The sequence below is a fragment of the Podarcis gaigeae genome (assembly GCF_964106915.1).
Source record: "Podarcis gaigeae genome assembly, chromosome: 3".
Classification (NCBI taxonomy): Eukaryota; Metazoa; Chordata; class Lepidosauria; order Squamata; family Lacertidae; genus Podarcis; species Podarcis gaigeae.
Window position 1 is genome coordinate 112290606 of NC_139680.1, and position 26163 is coordinate 112316768.

General features: G+C 44.3%; 1 protein-coding gene across 3 annotated transcripts in view; it reads left to right on the forward strand.

The window, feature by feature from the left end:
• The window catches only part of VRK2 (VRK serine/threonine kinase 2), a 77046-nt gene that overhangs the window by 30563 nt on the left and 20320 nt on the right, over positions 1-26163 (forward strand). For all 3 annotated transcript variants that reach the window (XM_083733496.1, XM_083733495.1, XM_083733497.1), the window contains 2 exons: positions 4955-5087; positions 21483-21603. In XM_083733496.1, the coding sequence (XP_083589622.1) occupies positions 4955-5087; positions 21483-21603 (254 nt within the window). The remainder of the gene's footprint in view (positions 1-4954; positions 5088-21482; positions 21604-26163) is intronic.

A 26163-nucleotide genomic window follows, 5' to 3' on the forward strand; every position in this document is an offset into this window, starting at 1 on the left:
AACTGAAACCAAAGTACTCTCCAAAGGTTTCAACTTTGCAGTCGCCCCGAGACGCATCCCCACGGAAAACATCATATGCGGAGTCGAAGCTAGCCTAACCAAATTCAACCCAGATGAAGCCAATAAAATCAGACTTGAAGTCACCAACATCCTCTGCTCCAGCAAACCACCCAGAAGCAATTTACACAAAGAAGAACAGAAAGCACTCACCAACCTGAGGAAAGACAACAACATAATCATTCTCCCAGCAGACAAAGGTAATGCCACAGTGGTGATGAACACATCGGACTACCAAGCAAAACTATCAAAGCTACTCCAAGATCCTGCCTACAAACCTATAAAAACAGATCCCACCACCTATCTGGAAAAAACCACCAAATCCAAAATAAAAGCCTCTCCTATCAGTGAAGAAATCCAGCTAAGAATCATCCCCAGAGAAAAATCATCCAGATGCCCCAAACTCTACGGCCTCCCCAAGATACACAAAGAAGGAACACCACTCAGACCAATAGTCAGCTCCATAGGCTCACCTCTACAAAATCTCGCTAAATTTCTCGCCAAGCAACTTCAGCCCTATGCAGAATCCATCTCTTCACACGTACCAAACTCCTTCCAGTTCATAGAAACAATAAAGAAGCAAAACCTACATCCTAATGACCTACTTGTGAGCTTCGATGTTGTATCTCTCTTCACACAAGTGCCCATTAATGAAGCCTTGACAGCTATTCAAAACAAATACAATCCCCCCGAATACATCTTGGACCTGACCAACCACTGCCTAACCAACACGTACTTCATCCACAATGGACAAAGATACAAACAGATAGAAGGAGCACCTATGGGATCACCCCTCTCACCGGTCATCGCAAACCTGTACATGGAACACTTTGAAACCAATGCTTTAGACAAGTCAGAACACAAACCCAAACTTTGGCTCAGATATGTTGACGACACCTTTGTAATTTGGCCACACGGGAAGGAAAAACTGGATAGCTTCCTCACACATCTCAACAACTTACACCCCAAAATACAATTCACTATGGAAATAGAAGCCAACAACCAACTTCCCTTCCTTGACGTCCTAATCTACAAAAAACCTGATGGCTCCCTAGGACACACTATCTACCAGAAAAAAACACACACCAACCGCTACTTACATGCACAATCACACCACCACCCTGCACAAATAAACTCCGTAGCCAAGACTCTCATCTCCAGAACCAAACGCCTGGCTGACAAAGACCACTTGACAACTGAGTTACAGAATCTCTCAAATGTGTTAATTGCCAATGGATACCAGCAAAACAGGATTACGAAGCTAATCCAAAAGGAAACACCCCCCAAAAACCAAGACACAGAAGAAAACAATGGCATGGCCCTCCTTCCTTATATCAAGGGCACTACAGATAAAATTAGCAAAATCCTCCATAAACACAATATCAAAACAGCCTTTTGCACCAACCAAAAAATAGCCAATATCCTCAGAAACCCCAAGGATAAAATCCAGTTGGAAAACCAAGGGATCTATGAAATACCCTGCAAAGTCTGCCCAGCCACGTACATTGGACAAACAAACAGACGAATAAATGCACGTATCGCAGAACACAAGAATGCCGTCAAAAAAGAAGAAAAAACTTCCTCTCTTTTCCAACACATGAAAGAAACAGGACACGAAATTAATTTTGCAGATTCCAAATTGCTCTTTAACACGGAACATCACCACAAGAGAATAATCATGGAAGCCATCGAGATAGAGAAACACCCTCACAACATGAACAAGCGTGACGACACATCCCGCTTGCCAGACATCTGGAAATTAGCCCTCCCCACAAAAACTGACACCAGATCCAGAGGCACACAGAACGCCAACACCAATCAACCACACCAGACCCAAACCCAGACCCTCTCCACAGATGAATTACTGACACCATCCAGTAGCCAATCCATGGTGGCACCTCCGGATGCTGCACCCCCCTGCAATCCCTACACAGATCTGGCTGACACAAGCCACAAAACCACAGCTCGCCCCTATACACGAAGCCAAGCCAAAGCACAACTAAGTGCAATACAGCCATCTTCTCAGGAAAACTCTTCACAAAGTTCAAGAGGTCAAGACACAAAGACTTTAGCAACTAATCCACACCTAATGACCCACCTAAGTGGTACTCAGGATATCACTCAAGAAATCACTCAAGGTATCTCTCAAGTAATTAAGGAACAAAAGAAGAAAAGGCACACTAGCCTGGGAACTTCCTCTCTGCCCAGAACATTGGAGGCTAGACACCACACCCCCTCTACAGTATTTATAGGAACTCAAACATTGAGATCCCGCTCTGTTCCAGTAACAAGAAGCCGAAAGCACCAGCCTGAAGATGACGAGTGAGACCTCGTCGAAACGTCGCCTAGACACCCCAACTTTTACACGGGAAGACACCCGAGGACACCAAAACCTGCATTCCTGTACCCGTGAAAATCTACGAAAGCATATATATATATATATATATATATATATATTCCAGGGCAGGGATTTGCCTGCCAGGAAAGCACAAAACTAGTTAAAGAGTGATGCGGAAAGTAGTTTCTCCAACTTAGCAGCTTGCAAATTAATGCAGTGATTTTCTCAACGCTGGTGATGCTTCGAAGCTGTTGGTCGGGAGCATGAGCCTTAAGGGCAGTGGCTGCTGCTGCTGCTGCTTAATGTCCACTTATTATTGCCAAGCTTTTAACAGGTGCTTATTCTCCAAAGACTTTGGGCTGTTTCTTTGGTGGTGCTTTAACTCCATAATTTGTTTTTTTTAACGTATCTTTTCACGTTTAGTCTAGCGCAGGGGGTGGCCTGTCCAGCAGGTGGGGAGTTGCACTCCCTTGAAAGGAGCAGGTCTGCATCTTGCAGGTGCTCCTGGATTCTGCACTGTCTCTGGAGGCTCAGGTGGCCACTGTACTCCATGCTCTGGGACTTGGGTGGCGCTGTGGGTTAAACCACAGAGCCTAGGACTTGCTGATCAGAAGGTCAGCAGTTCGAATCCCCGCGACGGGGTGAGCTCCCGTTGCTCGGTCCTGCTCCTGCCAACCTAGCAGTTTGAAAGCACATCAAAGTGCAAGTAGATAAATAGGTACCACTCTGGCGGGAAGGTTAAACGGCATTTATGTCTGCTGCTCTGGTTTGCCAGAAGTGGCTTAGTCATACTGGCCACATGACCCGGAAGCTGTACGCCGGCTCCCTCGGCCAGTAAAGAGAGATGAGCGCCGTAACCCCAGAGTTCGCCATGACTGGGATTAAAAGGACATTGATTCTTTAATTAGCCTAATAATAATAATAATAATAATAATAATAATAATAATAATAATTTATTATTTATACCCTGCCCATCTGGCTGGGCCTGCCCAGCCACTCTGGGCGGCTTCCATAGAAACCAAAAATACAGTAAAATATCACACGTTAAAAACTTCCCTGAACAGGGCTGCCTTAAGATGTCTTCTGAATGTGAGGTAGTTGTTTATCGCTTTGACATCTGCTGGAAGGGCGTTCCACAGGGCGGGCGCCACTAACGAGAAGGCCCTCTGCCTGGTTCCCTGTAGCTTTGCTTCTCGCAATGAGGGAACCGCCAGAAGGCCCTCGGTGCTGGACCTCAGTGTCCGGGCTGAATGATGGGGCTGGAGACGCTCCTTCAGGTATACTGGACCGAGGCCGTCGAAAGGCCTGGGAGAAGAGGAATGTTTTCGCCTGGTACCTCAAGTTACGTAATGAAGGTGCCAGGTGAGCCTTCCTGTTGAGATCATTCTACAAATGGAGAGCCACTTCAAAAAAAAATGCTCTTTCCCATGTTGCCACCCTCTGGACCTCACACGGAGGAAACACACAAAGAAGGACCTCAGAGGATGATTTCGGGGTCTGGGTAGGTTCGTATGGGGAGAGGAGGTCTTTGAGGTATTGCGGTCCGGAGCCGTTTAAGGCTTTATCGGTCAAAAGCAGCTGTTTGAATTGGGCTAGGAAGCTAATTGGCAGCCAGTGCATTTGGGCCAGGATTGGTGTAATACGCTCACACCTTCTTGCCCCACTGAGAAACCTAGCAGCCAACTTCTGCACCAGCTGAAGTTTCCAAACCGTCTTCAGAGGCAGCTCCACGTATAACGCATTGCAGTAATCTAACCTAGAGTTTACCAAGTCAAATTGGCATGCTCCATATGAAAGTTCATTAAACAAGTGCTCAGCAAGGCGGCTATCAGATTCTGAGAGCATAGCTGGGTTTGCTTGAGACATCGCCCCTAATAGGTTACCATTTTTTCCTTATTGCTGCCAGATTCAGACATGGCAAAACTGACAACCGGGGGGCCTTCTCTTTCAGGATTATTTGCGGTTCTTTTTTCGTGTGGCTGTTGGAAAACTTTCAAAAGCTTCTGTTGCAACTACAGAGAGATGTTCTCTCCTGGAGCCTTTTCGTCCCCCCGCCAGAAGGAAAAATTAGTATGTCATACGCTTGGTGTTTGCAGAAAACTTTCCTCTTCCGTCCTTTTTCTGTAAGCACGGCTGTTATGAACTTGTCGAAGGGCTGGCTGTTGAAAGGCACGATCTGTCGTGCCTGCGTGTGTGAGTGTGTTTAGTAAGGAGGAGACGGGGTCCCATAAGCAGCATGGAGACAGATAAAAGACATATTGCACTTTATGATGTCTGGAGGCCCACCTGGAGAGAAGATAGCTTAGGAGCAAAACAGACAAAAATTCCTTTCTGCTCTGAAATAAGACTAGGCTTGGAAGAGGCACGTAACTCAGGAAGGCGAGGGTAGCTCTTAGCAGCCCCTCGATGGACATATTTTATCCTGAGATGCCATTTGGCTTAATAAAATGCAGATCTGAGAGTCTCCTCAAGCCACCGTTTTCCTCCAGCTTAATTAGAAAGGTTATACTTTTTCCAGAGGACAAAAGCATCGTTCATTTCTTTCCTCTTGTCTTCCAGGTTTATCTTGCTGATTATGGACTCGCCTACAGATATTGTCCCGATGGGAACCACAAAGAGTATCGGGAAAATCCTAAGAAGGGCCATAATGGGACCATAGAGTTTACCAGCTTAGATGCTCACAAGGGAGTAGGTAGGTTGCTCTCTAACTCCCTCGGTCTTCCTTCACCCCTTCAAAAACATTTCGGGGGGGGGGGGGAATGAGTAATCGGGCTGGTGTGAAGCGTACTTGGAGAAGCAGCAGGTTTATGGGGCTTTGTGTGGTGACTTCCTGTCCCCCTAAGTCGGTGTGGCAAACTGGAGTGCAGCAAGGGAGAAAGCAGGATACAGAACAGTGGATTTTGAATAATGCTGTAAGGCGAAGAGAACTTCTTTTTTCCCTTTTTTTTAAAGAAAGGAAATTACTGCCTTTAAGTAAACTTTGATGTCGTGCACTGCGAAGCTGTACAATCAGATCAGTAGTAGAGTGGAACTCTCTCACTCTTTTCCCCCTCACTGCTTCCAGCCTGACTTGGGAACAGGCCAAGTAATTCGTTCAGTCCGCTTTTTGCAGCAGACGAATCTGTTTTGACATCCCTGCTTGCAAATTTAGACGTGGGGAAGGGAGAATCTCGGGCATCCCCCTGGCCCTCCAGGCCTCTCCGTCTTGGCCTTTGAGTCTCTCTGCAGGCCACCCCCCTCACTATCCTTGATCGACACCATTCCTGAATAAATTTGCCTAGCTGGAGTGCGTGTCCTTAACCTCTGATGATGATTCTTTCTTGCCTGGCTGCGAGAATAGAGAGGCGGCAGAATGACTATGTGTAGAAACCAGCCGACTGTATAAGGTGAAGTTTAAATTCAGGACTCCACATTCTTTTGTCTCTGGCCCTCCAGAAGGTTATCCAGAATGTAATCTGGCCCTTCAGCTGAAGGGGAAAAAAAGGCTTTCCCCTCCTGCATTATGTGCACCTCTAGATTTTGCAGTGTACCTTTGGTCCCTAAAAGAATGTAAAATAATAACGATAATTGTGCATTTTGCTATACAGTGGTACCTCGGGTTACATACGCTTCAGGTTACAGACTCCGCTAACCCAGAAATAGTACCTCAGGTTAAGAACTTTGCTTCAGGATGAGAACAGAAATTGTGCTCCGGTGGCACGGTGGCAGCAGGAGGCCCCATTAGCTAAAGTGCTTCAGGTTAAGAACAGTTTCAGGTTAAGAACGGACCTGCAGAATGAAGTAAGTATGTAACCAGAGGTACCACTGTATAGGAAGAATGTCTACAAAATGTGTACAATTGACCTGCGGAATATTCATACATTTGTAGGGAAAATCCACACACAGAAATGGGACTGGTCTGTAACTAAGTGCAAGCTAAATTAATTCAGCAGAGATTTAACCTTGCAGCTTCATCTGTAGCTTGTCTTTATTTTTCTACTCATATCAAAACACATAGGAATCCTCCTGCCTACAGGCCACCAGTTGGCCGAAGTCAGTGATCATTTTGGCCCTTCCCAACTATCTTCTGCCGTGCTCTTGGCAAGACGGCTCTCCTTTCTTCTGATTAAACTTCCCAAAGCTCATCATCTTTTCTCGTTATTTTGCAAGCTATGTGAAGTGTTAACTTTTTAAAAAATTCTTGCCCGCCCCTGCTCCCTCAAGCTCCCCCCCCCCCCCACAGTAGCCTTTCATATATCTTACTTATTTAAACTCACTTTGACGGTATTGGAAACACATTTGCAGGTAAATTACATACATAGTCCTTTTATTGGATATTGATTTCACTGCCTTGCATTCCAAGGCAGACTTAATTCAACAATTCCCTAATTAGTTAAAGTCATAACCTGTGTCTTGTATTCATTTACCATTAATTAAACCTCAGCTGTTTATTACACTGCAGTCCAAATTCAATAGCCGGCCCAAAGAGCCATAGAAAAAGAGAAAAAGGTCAATATCGAAAACATATGGCACTTGGGCGAGCCTGTCCGTCCCCCCAATGGCTGCATTGCTTGCAATCGATGGTGGTCAATGCAACACGACTTTCTTAGTTGCTATGTCAGCAAGACACAAAGTCAATTCTAATGTTATGCTAGTGTGGAAAAAATAAAAGTGATTATTGCCAAACTTTGACTACTGTTTAACTTGAGACTTTTTTGGGAGGGGGAGGGAGTAGGTGCTATTTAGGAGTTCTGTCTCAAATTCCTTCCCAACGTGCCAATAAGATTCCTCCTCTCTTTCTCCTACCAGCTTCAACCCTTCTCTCCCCCCCAAAAAAACCCCTGCCTCTTCTATAAAGCTTATTAATTTGATCTCCCCCACCCAAAGTCCATGGGTAGCAAACATGTGCTTTCCAGATGTTATCATATTGCCTTCCACAAATGCGTCGGGGCAATGCACGGAATTCAACAAAAGCAGCTAAGAAACAGTTGGGAACAAACATAGGAAGTAACATCGGGTCAATTTTAAAGCAGTGCTGCTGAGTTAACACCCCTGGCAGAGACCTGTTCACATGGCTGGAAAAGGTTGCCAGAACAGAAACGTCTTCAGTTGTTTCTGGTAAGTGTGGATAGCAGGCAGCTGTTGAATAGCGACAGGAATGCCGTTCCACAGAACAGGGGCAACCACACTAAAGACCCTGATCTCCTGTGGCTTCTGATCTTCAGAAAACCTTTAGGAGAATCTCTCCTGCTCTCATAGATGTTGTTGGGCTCTAATTTCCATCAGCTTCCACAAGCAGGGTCAGGGATGATGAAAGTTGGAGATAAGCAACATTTGGAGGGTTGGCTTACCCTTGCCTAATAATAATAATAATAATAATAATAATAATAATAATAATAATAATATTGCAGGTCTTGTACGCCGCCCATGTGACGTGGTTGCCCCAGCCACTCTGAGCGGCTTTGAACAGAATATAAAAGAACAACAAAACATCATACATTAAAAACTTCCCAGTGCGGGGCTTCCTTCAGATGTCTTCGGAAAGTTGTCTAGTTATTTGTCTCCTTGACATCTGATGGGAAGGTGCTCCACGGGGCAGGCACCACTACCAAGAAGGCCCTCTGCCTGGTTCCCTGTAACTTCACTTCTTGCAGGGAGGGCCCTCAGAGCTGGACCTCAGTGTTTGGGCTGGACGATGAGGGTGGAGACGCTCCTTCAGGTATACAGGGCCAAAGCTGTTTGGGACTTTTAAGGACTTAAGTCAGTGTTGGTGCATTTGCCAATATGCATACCTTGTATCAGGGGTCAGCAAACTTTTTCAGCAGGGGGCCAGTTCATTGTCCCTCAGACCTTGGGGGGCGCGGACTATATTTTTTTTTTTGGGGGGGGGGGAATTGAACAAATTCCTATGCCCCACAAATAACCCAGAGATGCATTTTAAACAAAAGCACACATCCTACTCATGTAAAAACACTAGGCAGGCCCCACAAATAACCCAGAGATGCATTTTAAATAAAAGGACACATTCTACTCATGTAAAAACACACTGAATCCCTGACCGTCCACAGGCCAGATTTAGAAGGCGATTGGGCCAGATCCGGCCCCTGGGCCTTATTTTGCCTACCCATGCCTTGTATACTTCTGTTAGCCTTGCCCCTGTCTTCCCTCTCTCCCTCTTGTAAGCTCCTTTTAGAGAAATGCGGCACAGAAGTGAGATTACAGATATATGCCAATACTGTGTAATTTAGCTTGCAGCAGCTCTGTAGATCTTTCCCAGCTTTTTTATCTGCAAACTTTGTAGCTGGTGATAACCGGGCATCGATCCTGCATTCGAAACATGCCCTTGACCGCTGAGCTGTTGCCCATTCTCCAAGGCTCCTCCTTCAAGCCTCATATACATTGATGGCTCTGTATAAACAATAATGTCCATACTTAAGAGAAAGTGACAGGCCTTTTCTTTCTCTCTCTTCCCTCCCACCCCACCAGAAGAGGGGACGTATGTGCGCGTCGGCAAACATTTGTGGTCGTTAATAGCTGCTGAACTGTTATCTTAAACTAATACTTTCTAACGAGTTTTACTTGGCACAAACAGCTATACGTTATTGCTTTTTCTATTAAAAGGACCATTGACCATGTAATGCAGAGGGCCTTGATAATTTGCCAGCACTGTTAAGACCTGCAGTCATTTAACGCTGGTCATTAGGAAAAATGAAATGGGACTCTTGCGCCTCTCTGGTGCTGAGACAATTGCGCTGTTTGACCCGCTGGAAGCATTTCAGGAGGAAAGGGGCCATAATGGGCAAGCTTTTTCTGGCCCGTGCAACGGGACGAGGAGGATGGAAATCTGTTAAGTCCACTGATGCTGTGAGACATGCGGCGACAGGCAAGCATGGCCTGTTCTGTAAAAGGCACCTGCTTTAGTCTATGAAAGGAATTATTGGGTGAAAAACGGCTCCTGAACGGATGGCGTTTGAGTGCTCACTGTTTCCCTGGTTCAAGGGAAGAGGGAATAGTTACTCAGCAGATGCCCAAATAGCTGAATTATGTGGTGAGTTGTAGTTGTGCAGCCTGAGTGCGTTTGTGTAATGTGCTCCACCCCTATGGGTTATGGGCTTTTTCTTTTTTGCATATGTGGGGGTAACTATTTTTGGCCAAGGGGAAGTGAGTTGATGAAGAGAGCAGACATTTCTGTGCTCATGAGGACTTGATCCGATGGATGGTGTGATGTTAACATATGAGAGTGCTGGAGGTGAAATAGTTAAACTGGTTACCCAATCAGAACCCAGGGGGGTGGAGTCAGAGGGACTATATAGCCAGCTCTGGGCGGGGTGAAAGGTGAGTTGGGTGGTTGGTTAGAGTGGGAGTGAATTGGGATAGAGTCTGTGGGTAGGTGGAGTTAGTGTAGCGAAATAAACTGAGTCAGGAACAGTTAGGAGCTAGGAAGAGAAGTAAATATCTGAGAGGTGGTTTAGTGAGTGAGAGCAGGTAGTGGAAGTTATAGGTCTGGATACACACCCCGTGATTGTAATTGACCGATACCGTTTATGAAACCCTACACTTGTTAAACTGCAATAAATAAAGGGAAGTTTATGTTCCAGTTTAACCCTGACTGGACGCAGTATTGTACCAGGTAGGGCCTGGGTGGTGGCAGCGGGAAATCAAGTGGTGGCACAGGGATCAATAGACGGTGAAATGTATGGGGACCCTGTGTGAATTAATAATAATAGTAATTTTATTATTTATACCCCACCCATCTGGCTGGGTTTCCCCAGCCTCTCTGGGGTTCAAGTTACAAAAAAGGAGATTCTTTCCAAAGTTTCTGACAGTAAGAGCTGTTCGACAGTGGAATGGTCTCTCTTGGCAGGTGGTGGACTCTTCCTTCCTTGGAGGTTTTTAAGCAGAGATTGGGTGGTCACCAATCATGGATGCTTCAGTTGAGATTCTTGCATTGCAGAGGGTTGGGCTGGATGACCCTCAGTGTCCCCTCCCAATGTACAATTGTAGGAGGCCTAGAAACTAGGAGCATGCATCAATCACAAGGTCCACTTTAGAACCCCTTTTGGCGTTTTGGAAAACTGCAAGCCTTAGTCCAAGTGGCCCAGTTTGTCTCAAAATTCATCCAAGTCCATTTGTGATGATGATAGACTGTCATAACAAGGCTGTTTCCACTTTCCTTTCATCTCTGTCACGTGATACGTGAAGGTAGCCTGCTACAGTGACTTGCTTGCTGCTGCAGCAACACCAAAAGGGGGTTCATTTTTTTTTTTAAAGTGTATTTTTATTAACGATTTTCTTAGTTTACAAAAGTATGTGCAATGTGTCTCTCTCTTTTTTCTCCAAGTAACATTTTTTACAGATCAGTTTCATTTGTTGAGACATTCGGAAGAAGAGGAGGAAAGGGGGGGGGAGATAGGGGGCGGGGGGCGATGTTTCTATTATACTTAATATATGTGGGGTTTTGTGTCAGCGTCGCTTGTGGAGGTTCTGTGCTATTCACTTGTGTTCCTTTGGTGGTGAGAGAGGTTGGGGTTGGCCTAGAGTGTGGTTGTTTGTTTGTGGTTGGCTGTGGTGGTCTTTGTTTTCATGTGTGAGTGGGGCGGGTGGGTGTTTTGGATCAGGTTAGCCATATTGATTTGTATGCTGTTGGTGGATTTTTGTCATTGTCTTGTTGGGCTGTGTATGTGATAAAAGGGAACCATACCAGGGTGAAGGCGTCTTCTTCTAGTTGTCCCCATGTCATTTTCAGTTTATTTGTTAGTGTTTTCTAATAAGGCTGTTTCCCATACTATTTGGTACCATTGGTCCATTCTTACTCCTGACAGGTCTCTCCACTGTCTGGTTATGGTGTTTCTGGCTGCTGAAAGTAGGTGGGTTATGAGTTCTTTGTGGTGTAAATGGGCATTGTTGTCTTGGAAGATGTTTAGTAGGGCCAGTTCTGGGGTGATTTCTAATACGTAACCCTTCTTGGGTGCAGTGCCGTATCTCTGAACACGCACATGGGCTTCCCTGCCTCTGCACCCCTTGCCTGCATTGCATCACTGGCTTGCTCCTAAACCTGTGCATGGGATTTGCATATGAAAGGACCCAGATTTAATCCCTGGGATCTCCAGGGAAGTCCCCTGTCTGAAGCCCTGGAAAACTGCTGTCAGTCAACACAGGTGAGCTAGAAGGCTCCACGGACTGGCTCTGCCACAGACTGCTTTTCTGCGTTGCTTAAAAAAAATCTCCCCCCTCTGCATGCAGAACTGGGGTTGTTTGTGTCTTGGACTTAAACAGAATCACAGCCCACCTTGCGGCAGAAGTGATAAAATAGCTGTAAAGCCATAAAAATGCTATATTAGCGATAAACATTTGGCATTGGCGGCTCTTATTTCCTCCAAATTCAATTCTTTGTGCTTGAAACCAGTGGTCTAAGCAACCGTACGATTGGCTTGGGTCTCTCTTCCCCCCACCCCAAATTTTCATCCCAGAATCTGCCCAGATCTTATGGAGCATTCGTTTTCTTTCCCGAAAGCTGCGTTGTGCAAATAGTGTTGCCATCCTTGCTTGTTCCTTGATAATTAAAGAGAATTATACCTGCGTCAAGCATACCTCTTAAAAATTTGTTACATTGTTAGTAGTGTTAAAAAGTAATATTTGGATCAATGTGGCATATGGATTTTTGCAGATTTTCTACTCACTGAGGCATGCAGTCAATACCTAATTTCTCTGGAGATATACTGCGCTTAACATATCGAGCTTCTTTTAAATACTCTGGGCCCTGCACGCAGAGTGCATGAGACTGGTTTTAATTTGCCATCATTGATGAACATAAGAGGAATATGAACTGTCTGAATTAAATTTGTTCCAATGTGTTTATTTGTAAGGGGGTGGCTGGCTTGGCTGGCTGGCTGGGGGGTTCGGGTGGGGTGGGGAGGAAGAGTTCAGGTGCTGTCTTCTGTCCAATTGCTTTTAACAAGTAAATTACACAGCTGATGCTAAGAGGTTTGTTCCTTTCCTCAGAGAGGTGGAAATCTTCATCTCAGTATGCTTTTTTTATTAATTCGACAAAGCGATGCTGAAGCACTTCTGCACAAGCGTTTTGCAGTGATACGGGGCATTCTCAGGCACGAGGCTTTAAATATGCAGAGAGGCTGCGGTGTGTGATGAGAGATGTGTTGTTGGACCTGAAGCCACATTCGCAGCATAAATTTAAAGCACTGTGATACCACTTTAAACAGTTGCGGCTTTGCCCGAAGCATCCTGGGAACTGCAGTTTCTTATGGGTTCTGAGCACTGTTAAGAGGAGGTGTAGGCAAACTCGGCCCTCCAGGTGTTTGGGGACTACAACTCCCATCATCCCTAGCTAACAGGACCAGTGGTCAGGGATGATGGGAGTTGTAGTCCCAAAACATCTGGAGGGCTGAGTTTGCCTATTCCTGGTTAAGAGACTCCTGTTCCCCTCTCAGAGCTACAGTTCCCAGAGCTACAGTTCCCAGGAAAAGGGATGGACTGGGAAGCCAGTCTGGGAATTGTAGTTCCGTGTAGGCATCTCCTAAAAACTCTCAGCACCCTTAACAAACTGTAATGCCCAGGATTCCTTAACAGTGGTTTAAAGTGGCAGGACGAGCTTGTGAGACTCATCTGATAACAATGAGAAATAGAGCTTTTAAGTGGTCATTGGGCCAGTTTCTTGCCGATAAAAGATTCAGCAGGCACATTCCATTTCAGCTTGTAAAATGCACGCTGAAAACTTTTCGGTTCCGTCTGCCCTGCACAGGCAATTAAGAGCACATCTTTCCACAACAGTTAACTGCCGTCTGTTTTTAGCTTTTTTTATATGGCCTTGATTGTGTGGTTTCATGTACTGTCGTCGTAAACCGCTTTGGTGTTTTAAAATGAAAAGCAGTCTAGAAATACCTTTATGAATAAGATTAATTCGGTACAGGGTTCAGATCCTCTTTTGGCCACAAACTTTGCTGCAGCGTAATAATCCCATTTAAGTGAACCTAGATTTATTAACGAGGATTTGATTTTGATGCCACTTTTCTGCTGCTAAGGAGACACAAAGCAGCTTGCAAGACCACGTAAAAAGCAAAGCAATGTAGAAGAGCAGCAGGGAAAGGACCAAAATGGCTGGTTTTTGTTTGGTGTTTTGGTTTGTTTTAAACCCAGTGCAGGAAATTTGCCATTTGTCATGGATGCTTTAGTTGAGGTTCCTGCATTGTGCGGGGTGGGGGAGTGGACTAGTTGTTTCTCGGGGTCCCTTCCAACTCTACCATTTTCTTCTTCTTTGGTGATCACTCGTAGTCGAGTAAGATTGTCTTCAGCATGCACGGTCTTAACAGTGAGTCCGTAAGTGACTGTGGAGGCCAATTCTGGATCCACACGTCCTTCCACAGTGGGGACATAGGTTTCTGGGTGGGAGTTGATCACGGTGTGGATTTGCCAAGCGTGCCTTCCTCTTAGCACGTTTCTCCCTTGTGTCCTGAGTTCAAGTGTCTTCAAAGCCCATGACACCTTTGGTAAAGGCTGTTCTCCAATTGGAGTGCTCACAGGCAAGTGTTTCCCAATTGCTGGTGTTTATACTACAATTTTTTTTAGATTTGCCTTGAGACAGTCTTTAAACCTCTTTTGTTGACCACCAGGATTACGCTTTCCACTTTTAAGTTCGGAATAGAGCTTTGGAAAATGATAATTAGGCATCCGCACAACATGACCAGTCCAACGAAGTTGATGTTGAAGAACATCAACTTCTACCATCAGCTTCAACTTCTACCATTCTGTGGTTCTGTGAAATGAATGAGACACAATGGTTTACTAGCTTGGGACATTATTATTATTATTATTATTATTATTATTATTATTATTATTATTATTTAATGGCATTTGAAATCTAGCGTGGCGCTGCAGTCTCCCACTTCCTGGCTACATCCGACGCTGCACCAATGATGTTTAAATGACAGAATCACACTGGGGTTGGATCTCTTAGAAAGTTCCCACATTGACCTGGCACCATGGCCCGTTCTGCCAGAACCGCCACCTAGATCCTTCAGTTCCCCTTCACTTCAGCAGTAAGGAAGGTGAGCAGTTCTGGAAGGTGACCCTAACTCCAGAACTATCTCTGGGAAGGTTTGAAGTGCATTCCATACCAGACAAAACAGCTTTTTAGTATTTTATTTCCCTGGGCCTTTTTAATTTCTGTGTTCACAAAGTGTTTTCATCCTGGCGGAGACATATGCTCTGTTGTTTAAACTAGCATATCTTTATGTAGTTTTTTTGCTATGGATTTTCCATCTCGTGCGTTTTTGAAATGGTTAGCCACTTTGAGAAGTTTGGGCTGGGCGATATCCAGTGGCGTAGCATGGGGGGTGCAGGGGGAGCCGGCCGCACCGGTCGCAGCATCTGGGGGTTAGGGGGCGCAAATCCACGGGTTAGGGGGTACAAATCCACGGGTTAGGGGGCGCAAATCCACGGGTTAGGGGGTGCAAATTACTTGCCTTGCCCCGGGTGCTGACAACCCACGCTACGCCACTGGCGATACCTGGTTATCAACTTTGTGTTATGCCACCAGCTAAACATTGTGATACACTGATATATCACAGTGTCTGAAGTATGGATGGAGCCATTGGCTGGCTTCACAGTTTTCCCCACATTGTGATTTTTGCCATAGGATTCGCGCAAACATCATGATTTGTAATATATTGCCAGGTCAAAAACTAGGAAACCGATGTCACAATATGGACTTGAGACCCGTTTTGGATGATAGATCCTTAGTTTTGGCCAGATAAAGGAGGAGGATAGAATTATTTTGGTCACTGTGAGAACCACCATCCTTATTAAGCCTCCTTTCCTTTCTGTCCTTGCAAAGTCAACACAGCATGCATAGAAAATGTTGCTAGATGTGCCACAATCTTAGACTGGAACTATTAGGCCTGATTCTGGCTTGGCAAAATGTAATCTTGCTTGTGACAGTGTAGGTGAAACCTGCTGAGACTAAAAGTCCTTTCGGGAATTATAGGGGCAGAACTGCCAAAACCATATAGAAATTTATTCATGTATGTTGCTACAGCGGCAAGAATGTTACTTGCCCAAAAATGGAAAGAAGGAGGAAGTCCCAGGAAAAGAAGAATAGATACAAAAACCTGTGGAATATACAGAAATGACAAAAAATAAAGAAATCAAGATAACAAACTTTTTATAAAAGGATGGAAATGGTTTATTGAATATTTACAAATGAACTGTAAATAGATAAGAACACTGGCAGGATTATTGTAATAACCTGCAGTTTTATAAGAGTATGTATTTAAAGAAGATGAATAAATGAGCAAATTAAGTTAATTTGGATATGCAGAAAATATTAAGAATAAATTTAAGGAGCCGCAGAAAGAGGGGGAAGGAAGTCGAGTTTTGAAATGTAAAAAAAAAAAAAGAAGATTATAAAATTACTGAAATGTATAAAATGGAAAATCATAAAGAGAGACTGAAAGTAGAAAACATAGACATGCATTCTGAATGACCAGTCCCCATCAGAAACCATGTGGCTAGGTTTTGGACTAAGATTACTGATCATTTGTTAAATAAAGGGCATTTGATCAGTTTTTGAGGAACTCCAGGAACCTCTCCTGCAGTTGGAAAACCTTGGGAGTACATATTTGTTGTATTTTTAGCCAATATTTAACCAAAAAAGCCTGCATGTCTTTCCCAACTCCTCTCCCCTTTCCTATGTATTCTTCCTTTAGAAATAAACCCAGAGTGGTTTTGAGCACCCTAGAAGAATCTTTGTTGCCAACATCAGGTTTCAGAGCATAATGAGTGGAAGAGGCTGCAGATGGGGGAGGAAATCACATGAGGTCTTGAGTTCAGTTCTTGGCATCCAGGGTTAAAGAGTCCAGGGGGCAGATATTGGAAAGACTCCAGCTTGAGAGCATTGCAGAGTCTCTGCCAGTCATTGGGGACAGTAGTAGGTTAAATGGATCAAACATTGTAGTTGTTGTTTTAAAACCACCTGCTCCATGAAACTAGAACAATGGGGGTACTCCATGCTTTGGCAGTTGTTGGTTAAATCAAAATAAAAATGAGTGCTATTTCTATTAATTATGCAAATGAAGCATGTTTGCCCTTTGAGGCTTGCAGAAGAATAATTACTGAGGATAAGTAAATACACCTCAAAAAAAAATCCCAGATCTGTTTTCTGAGATATCAGCAGGATATCGGCACGCATTGAAACCTTTTATATTTGTTTCATAGCTTTTGGTACTGGAGGCCTTAAAGCTGAGATTTTCAAGATGCCCATTCTTTATTTTATTTACCAAGAGGTTTAAAACAAAACAAAACAGAATGTGATGCATAGTACCATCAAATTAAAATCCATGTTAAAGGAAGGTAAAGGGACCATTAGGTCCAGTCGTGACCGACTCTGGGCTTGCGGCACTCATCTTGCTTTACTGGCCGAGGGAGCCGGCGTACAGCTTCTGGGTCATGTGGCCAGCATGACTAAGCCGCTTCTGAGAGCAGCGCACAGAAAAGCCATTTACCTTACCGCTGGAGTGGTACCTATTTATCTACTTGCACTTTGACGTGCTTTCGAACTGCTAGGTTGGCAGGAGCAGGGACCGAGCAACGGGAGCTCACCCTGTCACGGGGATTCGAACCGCCGACCTTCTGATCAGCAAGTCCTAGGCTCTGTGGTTTAACCCACAGCACCACCCGCGTCCCTAAAACCCACGTTACGCCCCTCTTAAAATGAGTGCTCAAAGTTAACCGGAGCACAGCAATTAATAAAATGAATATTGAAATGGAAACTTCTAAAAGTTTCCTCTTGAAAACTGAGGCTGCTGGGACCGTTCACATTTCCTGGGGGAAGGAATGTCGCAACTGCACGGCCACATCCTCCTTTCCCATGACCAGATTCTGCATTTGCAGAGAGGCCATCGAAGCGCTTGCGTTGTCACTCCCTAAAGCTCTGCTCCTTCCTAGGAAACCATTAGAATACTAAACCTTGGTGTCTTCAGTTCCCACAGCCAATTGCCATGCCCGCCCAATACCTCTCAGCGCAGCTCTTGTTTCATTCTTCTAGAAATCATACATCGCCGACATGATTTGGCCACGGCTGTCAAACAAAAGAAAACTCTGCCCAGTCGTGACGCTTCCCTAAAGCTTGCTATTCTCCTCTTAAGCCTGATCTGATTTTGTGTACGCATCGGCTATAAAATGTGCCAATTTATGGACATTTACTTAGCGCGTGCCATCTCCCGTTCCTGGACCACTTCCACCACACACAAATTTATTTTGCTTGGCTTAGAACGGTCACTGAAGAATTATGCCGTTAACGAGCAAAACAATTTTCAAATGCCTACTTTCCCCCCCTTCGTAGTTCTGGTTTGTCCACAGAGAAATTGAACTTAATCTGATTCTAAATGAGGGTTGGGTTTCTCCTTGGGAAAAATATAGGCCTGTAAAAGTGACGGATTATAAAGAGGAAGTGTTGGATTTTCCAGACATGAAATTATCAGAATTGTCACTTTGTTTATGACATCTTAAAAATGAAGCAACACGATCCTCAGTGAAATTTATCCCTTTTGAAATTGACAGGAAGCCCTCAGTAACACTGTCTCTGGGTTTTTAACCAACCTTCCCCACCCAGTAACAGCATAATAATTTGCCAATATTTCTTTTAAAACAGTATAAATATTCTGCCCTCACAATCTGATTTGAGGAGAAATGCAACAAAAAAGAAATATGTGCACCTTTCTATAAAAAACTGCGTGGATTTTGATGTGGGGGTACAGATCAATGCATTATGAAATGATTTGCTTAGAAATTGTAACTTTTTGTTATTTACTTTTAAATGAGGACCAGGCGAGTTTTATTCAAGGAAGCAGGCTGACAAATAATACAAGGAGATTGATAAATGCCCTGCATTACAACTTCCTATTTGGTACTTGTTCAGCTTAGTTGTCTCAAGGCATCCTTAATAATTTCCTCTCGCCCTCTTATCTTTGGCAGTTTGCATACTTATTTATTTTGTGTTTTTGTGTGTGCTCGCTAATGCACACAAGGACTAGAGTGAATAAAAGAATGGTGACCCTCTTCCTCTCTGTCAGGGAACAGGGAGCACAGAAAACATGCTAGCTTCCCAAACGTCTCAAACGTGCAAGTTTTAAATACATTTAAAAACCGCAAAGCAAAATGCATCGTGGGGAATCTTAATTTTTTTAAAAAAAAAAGATTTCAAAGCAGCTTGGATATAGGTACATCGTGTGCAGAAGTGGAGGGAAATTGTGTCTCTGGGGTCTTTTTCTCCTGAAGAAGAGTTGCAATAATTTAGCTACAGGATTTTAAATGGCTTAATGTTTCCTCCTGGCTTCGTGTCAAATTGCATCTTCAGTTGGGGGTAGAGGAGGAATATTTGTATGTTGTGAGCCACCCTGAGATCTACGAAGGGTTGTATATAAATTTTAATAATAATAATAATAATAATAATAATAATGGCATAGAAAAACAGACTTTAAAGTTAATGGACTATGCGGGGCTGGTGAAACTAACAGAAAATTAAGAAACCAATAGGACAGACTATTTATGAAGGAATGGAAGCACTTTTTGGAATATCTTGAAAAAAAGTATCAGATGAAATTGCGAGCAGGATTTGAAATATGAGGAGCGGAAGGAAAACGATAATATTTGAATTAAAAATATGTCTTGGGTGAAATGTTTATTAGAATGCCTTTTGTGAATGGGATGGGGTTAAGAATAGCATGGAGGGAAAGGCAGGAAGTTAAAAGTTCAAAAGACATTTGAAAGTTGGAATTCGTAGGTAAAGATTTTAAACTTTAATACAAAACTGAAACACACACGTGCATAGGTGGGGGAAGAACTGGATCATTATAATTCTGACAACTTTCTTCCAGAGGATTTAGCTGTCGTTCCTCTGGGAAAAGACAAAACAGGTACCAGAGCAGCATTTTTGGAGAAAGCGGAGTGAGAATGATGAAGGAAGAAACATAATTGGTTTGTGGGGCAGGAAAAGCTCTCTCTGTGTGTGTGGGGGGGGGGGGAGGAGTGCTGCCTGAACTCAAATGGAAATATTTTGCCCTACTGTGTTTTAATTACGACGACTACGGCTCGCGAAACGACAACAGTATGGCAAGTGTTAAAAGACGAGGCCGGCTGGCTTTTATACAAGACGCGTCGAGCCTTTGGCTTTCGGATGCAGCCGAGGCTGGTGTAGGATGCAAACGACCCCCAGGGGGATAAAATGGCATCCAGCTAGATGGAAAGGCCTTTCATAATCCGATAGTCTAGCAGCAGTTAATATAGAGAGAACATGTTAAGAATTTATGTGCTTTCATCATATCAGAGAGAGGTGCGGGAGAGAGAAGAGGGGGGATAAGAGGGACGGTGGTCTCATAGAACTGGCCTTCCAAGAAGTCACCTCTTATAATTAAAAAGAGTGCTGAGGGGGTCTCTGCTGGAATTCCTGTAATGAAAGTTCATAATACAGAACCTGTTGGGTTAACAGCCGCATCCTCCGAGGGTCGTCATCAGTCTCTGGTACTCTCCTGCATCCCTCGCTAAACACGAGCTCTCCTGTTCTTAGAGCAGGATGCAAATAAGTCGAGAAAGCACTGCAACGGCAAAATAACTGAAACTGAAACTTGCACTGAAATTCAGTGCAAATGCACAATTCTTAATAACGGATTTTGTCAAAGCATTCGTGGCTCGTTTTCTCTCCCCTAGCTTCCCCCTTCCCTCTTTCTATTATATGGGTGCTTCCAGACTGTTGGCTGTTTTTAGCTGGGATTAAGTCGCATCCTGGCAAATTCAGCTTTCACAGTCGTAGTTCATTGAGAGGTCTTGCACAACAAACCTCCTTCTCCCCTCCCCAAGAAGTGATGGGCGAATGCACCGAGAAGCAAAAATTGCTTGCATGCAACATCACTTTACCGCCCATCGAAGAAATTGGGATGAATTTTTGTAAAATAGCCAATGCCATCTATTCTCCCTGAAGACAGACCTGGGTGAATGTTCCACAAACAGTATGCCTGAATGTGCCCTAAATCCAAGAGCAAGCTTCAAATATGCAGAATTCTCCTTTTGCTCCCGCAATCTTTGTATGAGAATGAAGCTTAAAACGGCCATGGATGTCGGAGATCTCGGGATTATAATGTGTGCCTGACTCTTTTCTTCCGTGCACATGACCTCTGCCCTTGGGAATAGCCGTTCTGTCGTGCGATTTTCAGCTATCTGCCTGCAAATACGTGTTTCGTGTTTAATGTTGCTAGGAGAAAAGAGAGAGGGTGTGTGTGTGTGTTGCATGCATGTGTTTAATTCAACTTGCCGCTTAGGCCAGCCGCAGTTGACTATGCCCCTTCAAATGGTTTGCGTCCGAGGCTTTGGAAACGAAAGCCAAGTTTGAATTTGGACAAGAAGTTTCGCTCGAAGAGCCAAGTGGGCTTTATGATTTCAGCCGATGCGAGGGAACTTCCCTGTGCATCTTGCCGGAGTTCGTCTGCCCACTAGAGCGCACTGTTGCCTTGCCTTCCAGCTGCAGACGCCTCTTGCTCGCTGGAGCAGGGAAGGCCATCTCTGTTTAGTCTGCTCTCGAAGGGTCTCCACATGACCAGTGTGGACCCCATGGACTTCCCGAAACATGTGTTAGCAATTTAGCAGCAGACATTTATTTCTTTGTTTTACTGCCTGGCTCTTGGAGAAAGTGTCGGTGCTGGGTTATGGGCTGTCTGGAGCATGTCAGAGGCCACGGGGATCAAGTTCATGTGACAGGCCAAGCTAAAGGGAAGGATGGAGTCTGAGGAGGTGAGGAAACTGACCCTCTCTCTCTCTCTCTCCTCTCTCAGCAGCAACAAATCCTGGCCTGTCTGTGGGCCGCAGCAAAAATTTGGGGCCGTTCGGAGTTCGTGGGGCAGCTGAACAAACAGAACGCAATTCTGCCTGTTGCTCTGCTGCATCCGAACGGCAGATTCAAGTTACTGCTGTTTCCATTTCTCCCCTTCCCTCCCTCACCAAAAAGGGGGGCCAACTGAACATCACCCCCCGTCTCTTTCCATCCCCACCTTTTAAAAGTGCTCTTTTACATTCCTTCTCTCCCTCCCCTTCTCTTTCCTTTTAGCTCCATCCAGACGAGGAGACCTTGAAATTCTTGGCTTCTGCATGCTCCAGTGGATGTGTGGGAATCTGCCCTGGGAGCGGAATTTGAGGAACCCCGATGCTGTCCGGGATGCAAAAGCAAAGTAAAAACAAAAGCAGAAGCATGATTTATTTAATACGTATTTTGGGGTGTTCTCACCTCCCTCCAAAGCTCAGGGCAGGTTATGATGGTGAAATGGTTGCATCTGTAAAATGGGGAGGGAAGGATCGCAGGGGCGTTTGCTTTGTGTGCAGAAGGTTCTGGGTTCGAATGCTGACATCTCCAGGTAAGGGAAAAGTCCCCTGTCTGAAAACCTGGAGGAGAGCTGTTGCCATTCAGTGCAGACAACATTGAGGTACCTGCTCTAGTGTTCCTAACTTAAAGAGATAGGTATTTCCTTCAATAATTCCACAAGTCTTAATCTCAGGGTCGTCGGTTCAAAACCCACGTTGGGCACAAAGATTCTGGCATTGCAGGGGGTTGGACTGGATGACCCTTGCGGTCCCTTTCCAACTCTACAATTCTGCAAAATAGCTCTCAAATGGTCAGGAAACCAGAGAACAGTGCTGGCTGCATTGGGTGTGCATTTCTGGAGAGTGGGGTGCGCATTCTCCCATTGCTAGACTTCCAGGAGACAAATATTAGTGCACTTCTGTTAACAAGCGCACCCTCCCCACATTGCTAAACATGCATTATATCTGGAGTAACTCTTAATGTGATTTTGACTAATTTAACTTTCAAGGAACCATGCTTAGGACTGCAACCTCATTTAATTTCCAGTGTATGATTCAGTATATGAAAAGTGCCTTTTCTTTACGTAACCACAGAGGTCTAGGAATGGGGAGCAGCTGCGGGGAGTGGGGGGTTAAGGTACATTCCTTATTGCAGGGTGGGGAGAGTCACCCCTCTCTTGCGTTGGCTATTCCAGTGGACAGCTGACAGTCTAAATGAGTTTATGATCAGAGCTGCCATTGCATGACCCCTTTGTAGTCTTCGTAGAGACACAAATCACCTGTAGCTGTTGCTCCACGGATATGGGCCAGTCTGTCCTGAGTCTTGCTCTGGCTAGCAGGCAGATGACAGTGATTTGTTATCAATTATTGGGGAGGAATCCGTAACTCGCCATGCATGATGTTGCAGGTTCAATTTCCAGCAGCTCCCTTCCCGCAACAACATGCAAATTGAAACACAGGTATCCCATTCTGGATCAGGCCCATCTGGTCCAGCATCCTGTTCTCAAAGTGGCCAAACAGATATTTCAGTGGGAAGCCTGCTATCAGGATCTGAATGCAACAGTTCCCCTCTCTACTTGTAATATTGCTTTCAAAAAATAATTGGTCGTCTTTTCTTTGTCTTTACTGACCCTTGTTTATATTTGTGAGACTTGTGAGTCCCATCAGGGAAAAAGGAAGGGGTATAAATAAATACATAATAAGAATAAAAATCTGGTTGGCCACTATGAGAACAGGATCCTGAACTAGTTGCTAACGTTCTTAATTTCCAGCAATGCCCTTGCAAAAATGTGTACGTTAGACAAAATTGCATTCAGAACGAAAGGGGAACCTATGGCCACATGTGGTGGTCTTGCAAACTTGTGTGCAAATTTTGGGAGGGCGTCATGAAGGAAATTTCTGAAATAATAACTGCTGCCTTTAAACCCAAAATTGCTTTTTTTAAATCCAACTTTGATGAGTCAAATATGGATTTAATTATGTAAACTACTTACAGTCGTTGCTATTAGTAGCTGCTCGCATGACCATATCACAGGGCTGGAAGGGTTTCTTGAGGCTTTTTTTTTTTTTTACTTTATTGAACCAAATATTTAATGTTTATTCTCATTATTGAAAAATTGACTTATAAATTAAGAGTATCTTGAGGTGCAGATAAAGCTATGGATTTTGCCTCTGTTTGGTAGCCGTTTCTAACTTATATGACAGGCCAATCATGGGGTTGGCAAGTTCCAATGAAATATGACCCTTTTTTGATATTCATAACATTTGCTTTGTATTTTTCTTTATCAGGTTGGTTTGTGTTGTAACATCTAAATCACTGTAGTCTCTTGAGAATGTACTTTGTTTTATGATGTATTGACTCTGTACTTTGGGTGTGTGTGTGTTGTACTGTTTATCTTACTCTTTTTATTTATTTATGTTATTTCATAATTCTTACCAGGTTGCTATTTTAACTGTTATGAAGTTAAAATAGCAGTAAAAAGTCTTGATTTTTTTATGCATATTGGGAGAAATGCTGCCAAATTTTGGTTAGGACTATTTTTAATAATAATAATAATAATAATGCAGAAATGTCAGAAACTTGAATTTAAAATTGGGGTGGGGGGGAACCAAGGAACTGAAACTGACAAATTTGTCAGTCTCTTCCAGCTTGTTTTTTAAAAAAATGCTTTTTAAACACTTGTTTTTTAAAATGTAAAAATCTGGTGCAAGGTTAGAGCTGGAGAACTAGCTCCATTGAAGTATGCAGTGCAAGGCTGGGCTCTGCCTATGGTTGATTTCTACATCTGCCCTCATTTGCTGAATTGACATAATTCTTCCTGAGAGTCTTTCTTTCAGACAGAATTTGATCGAGGTGTACAAAATGCCTATACAGTGGTACCTCGGGTTAAGTACTTAATTTGTTCTGGAGGTCCGTTCTTAACCTGAAACTGTTCTTAACCTGAGACACCACTTTAGCTAATGGGGCCTCTCACTGCCGCCGTTCCACCTCCTCACGATTTCTGTTCTCATCCTGAAGCAAAGTTCTTAAGCCAAGGTACTGTTTCTGGGTTAGTGGAGTCTGTAACCTGAAGCGTATGTAATAACCCGAGGTACCACTGTACAGTGGTAGCTCTGGTTGTGAACGGGATCCATTCCGGAGCCCCATTTGCAACCTGAGCAGAATGCAACCCACGTCTGCGCGTCTGCGGGTCGCGATTTGCCGCTTCTGCACATGCACGTGACGTCATTTTGAGTGTCTGCGCATGCGCGAATGGCGAAACCCGAAGTAACTCCGGTACTTCCGGGTCGCCACGGGACGCAACCAGAAAAGATTTAACCCAAAGCATCTTTAACCCAAGGTATGACTGGATTAATCCAAGGTATGACAAGGACGCGGGTGGTGCTGTGGGTTAAACCACAGAGCCTAGGGCTTGCCGATCAGAAGGTCGGTGGTTCGAATCCCCACAATGGGGTGAGCTCCCGTTGCTCGGTCCCTGCTCCTGCCAACCTAGCAGTTCGAAAGCACGTCAAAGTGCAAGTAGATAAATAGGTACCGCTCTGGTGGGAAGGTAAACGGCGTTTCTGTGTGCTGCTCTGGTTCACCAGAAGAGGCTTAGTCATGCTGGCCATATGACCCAGAAGTTGTACTCTGGCTCCCTCGGCCAATAAAGTGAGATGAGCACCGCAACCCCAGAGTCGGCCACGACTGGACCTAATGGTCAGGGGTCCCTTTACCTTTACCTATGACTGTATAAACCCCACTGTTTTCTCCAGCCATGGCTGGCTGGCTGACTCGCATGTTGCTTTCACAACAGCCCTGCAAAGATGAACAGGCTATTTATGTCCCAGTGTAATCTAAGTCAGCTGTTCATAGCTGAATGAGGATTCAAATCCAGGTTTGCCTAGTCCCAACATGCTGTGCAGTGTATCACAGTGGCATGCCAGCTTGATTTGATGAAATTTGATCCAGCCTGCTCAATTCTGCCTTTTTTCTTTTCTTTTCTTTTCTTGGTGTGGGATTTTGGCTACTTTGTTGCCAAAAGTCGGGTTTGTTTTTAAGCGTGGAATTACATACAGCCCTGCATATGATCTTTAAGGAGGCGGAACTGGGCAAAGCAAAGAGAAATCTCTGTGAAATTTGCCTCTTTTTCTCTGTGTCTCTCATATTTCCTATATGGCTACGATTTCAGCCTGTATATGAACCAGCCCAGGACATTTTAAGGGTTAAGAATCAAGGGGACCTTGTTGCCTAAAAGCAATGTTTAAAATCTGTCCATAAACTAAACTTTGGAACAAAGTATTATCTCTGCTCCACCACCGAGCAAATCATGTTAAAAGTCGTGGCTGAACAGCCCCTCTGGAAAGCAGAAGAAATGTAGCTCACTTGTTCCATTGGCTCAAAGGGCATAGCTAGGTAGTTATAAAAATACGTACTGCTGTTCGTAGAAAAATCTCCAAGCAGTTTGCAACAAATTATGCACAAAACTGCACAGTAAAACCATATAAAAAGTTAGAAATCAGAAATCAGCTAACTGTTGCAGAAAGGTGTGTTCCTAATTGCCCACAGAAGCCTGACAGAATAGAAAAGTTTCCAGCAAGCGTTTAAAAGCAGAGACGGAAAGTGGCTATTGAATCACTGTTGGCAGAGCATCCCATAATTCTGGGTCAATAACTGGGGGGGGGGGTTAGTTTCTTATTGTGAAAGGAACCACGCCAACTTGGGGAACAGCCAGCGACACTCCTGCAGATGATCCCAGGGATCAAGCTCGGATATAAAGGCCATGAATATCTCTATAGCTTGATCAGGACCAAGGATTGGAGTTAAATTGCATGAAATTAAGGAAGATCAAACCTATCCATTCTTAAGGAAATCAGCCCTGAGTGCTCACTGGAAGGACAGATCCTGAAGCTGAGACTCCAATACTTTGGCCACCTCATGAGAAGAGAAG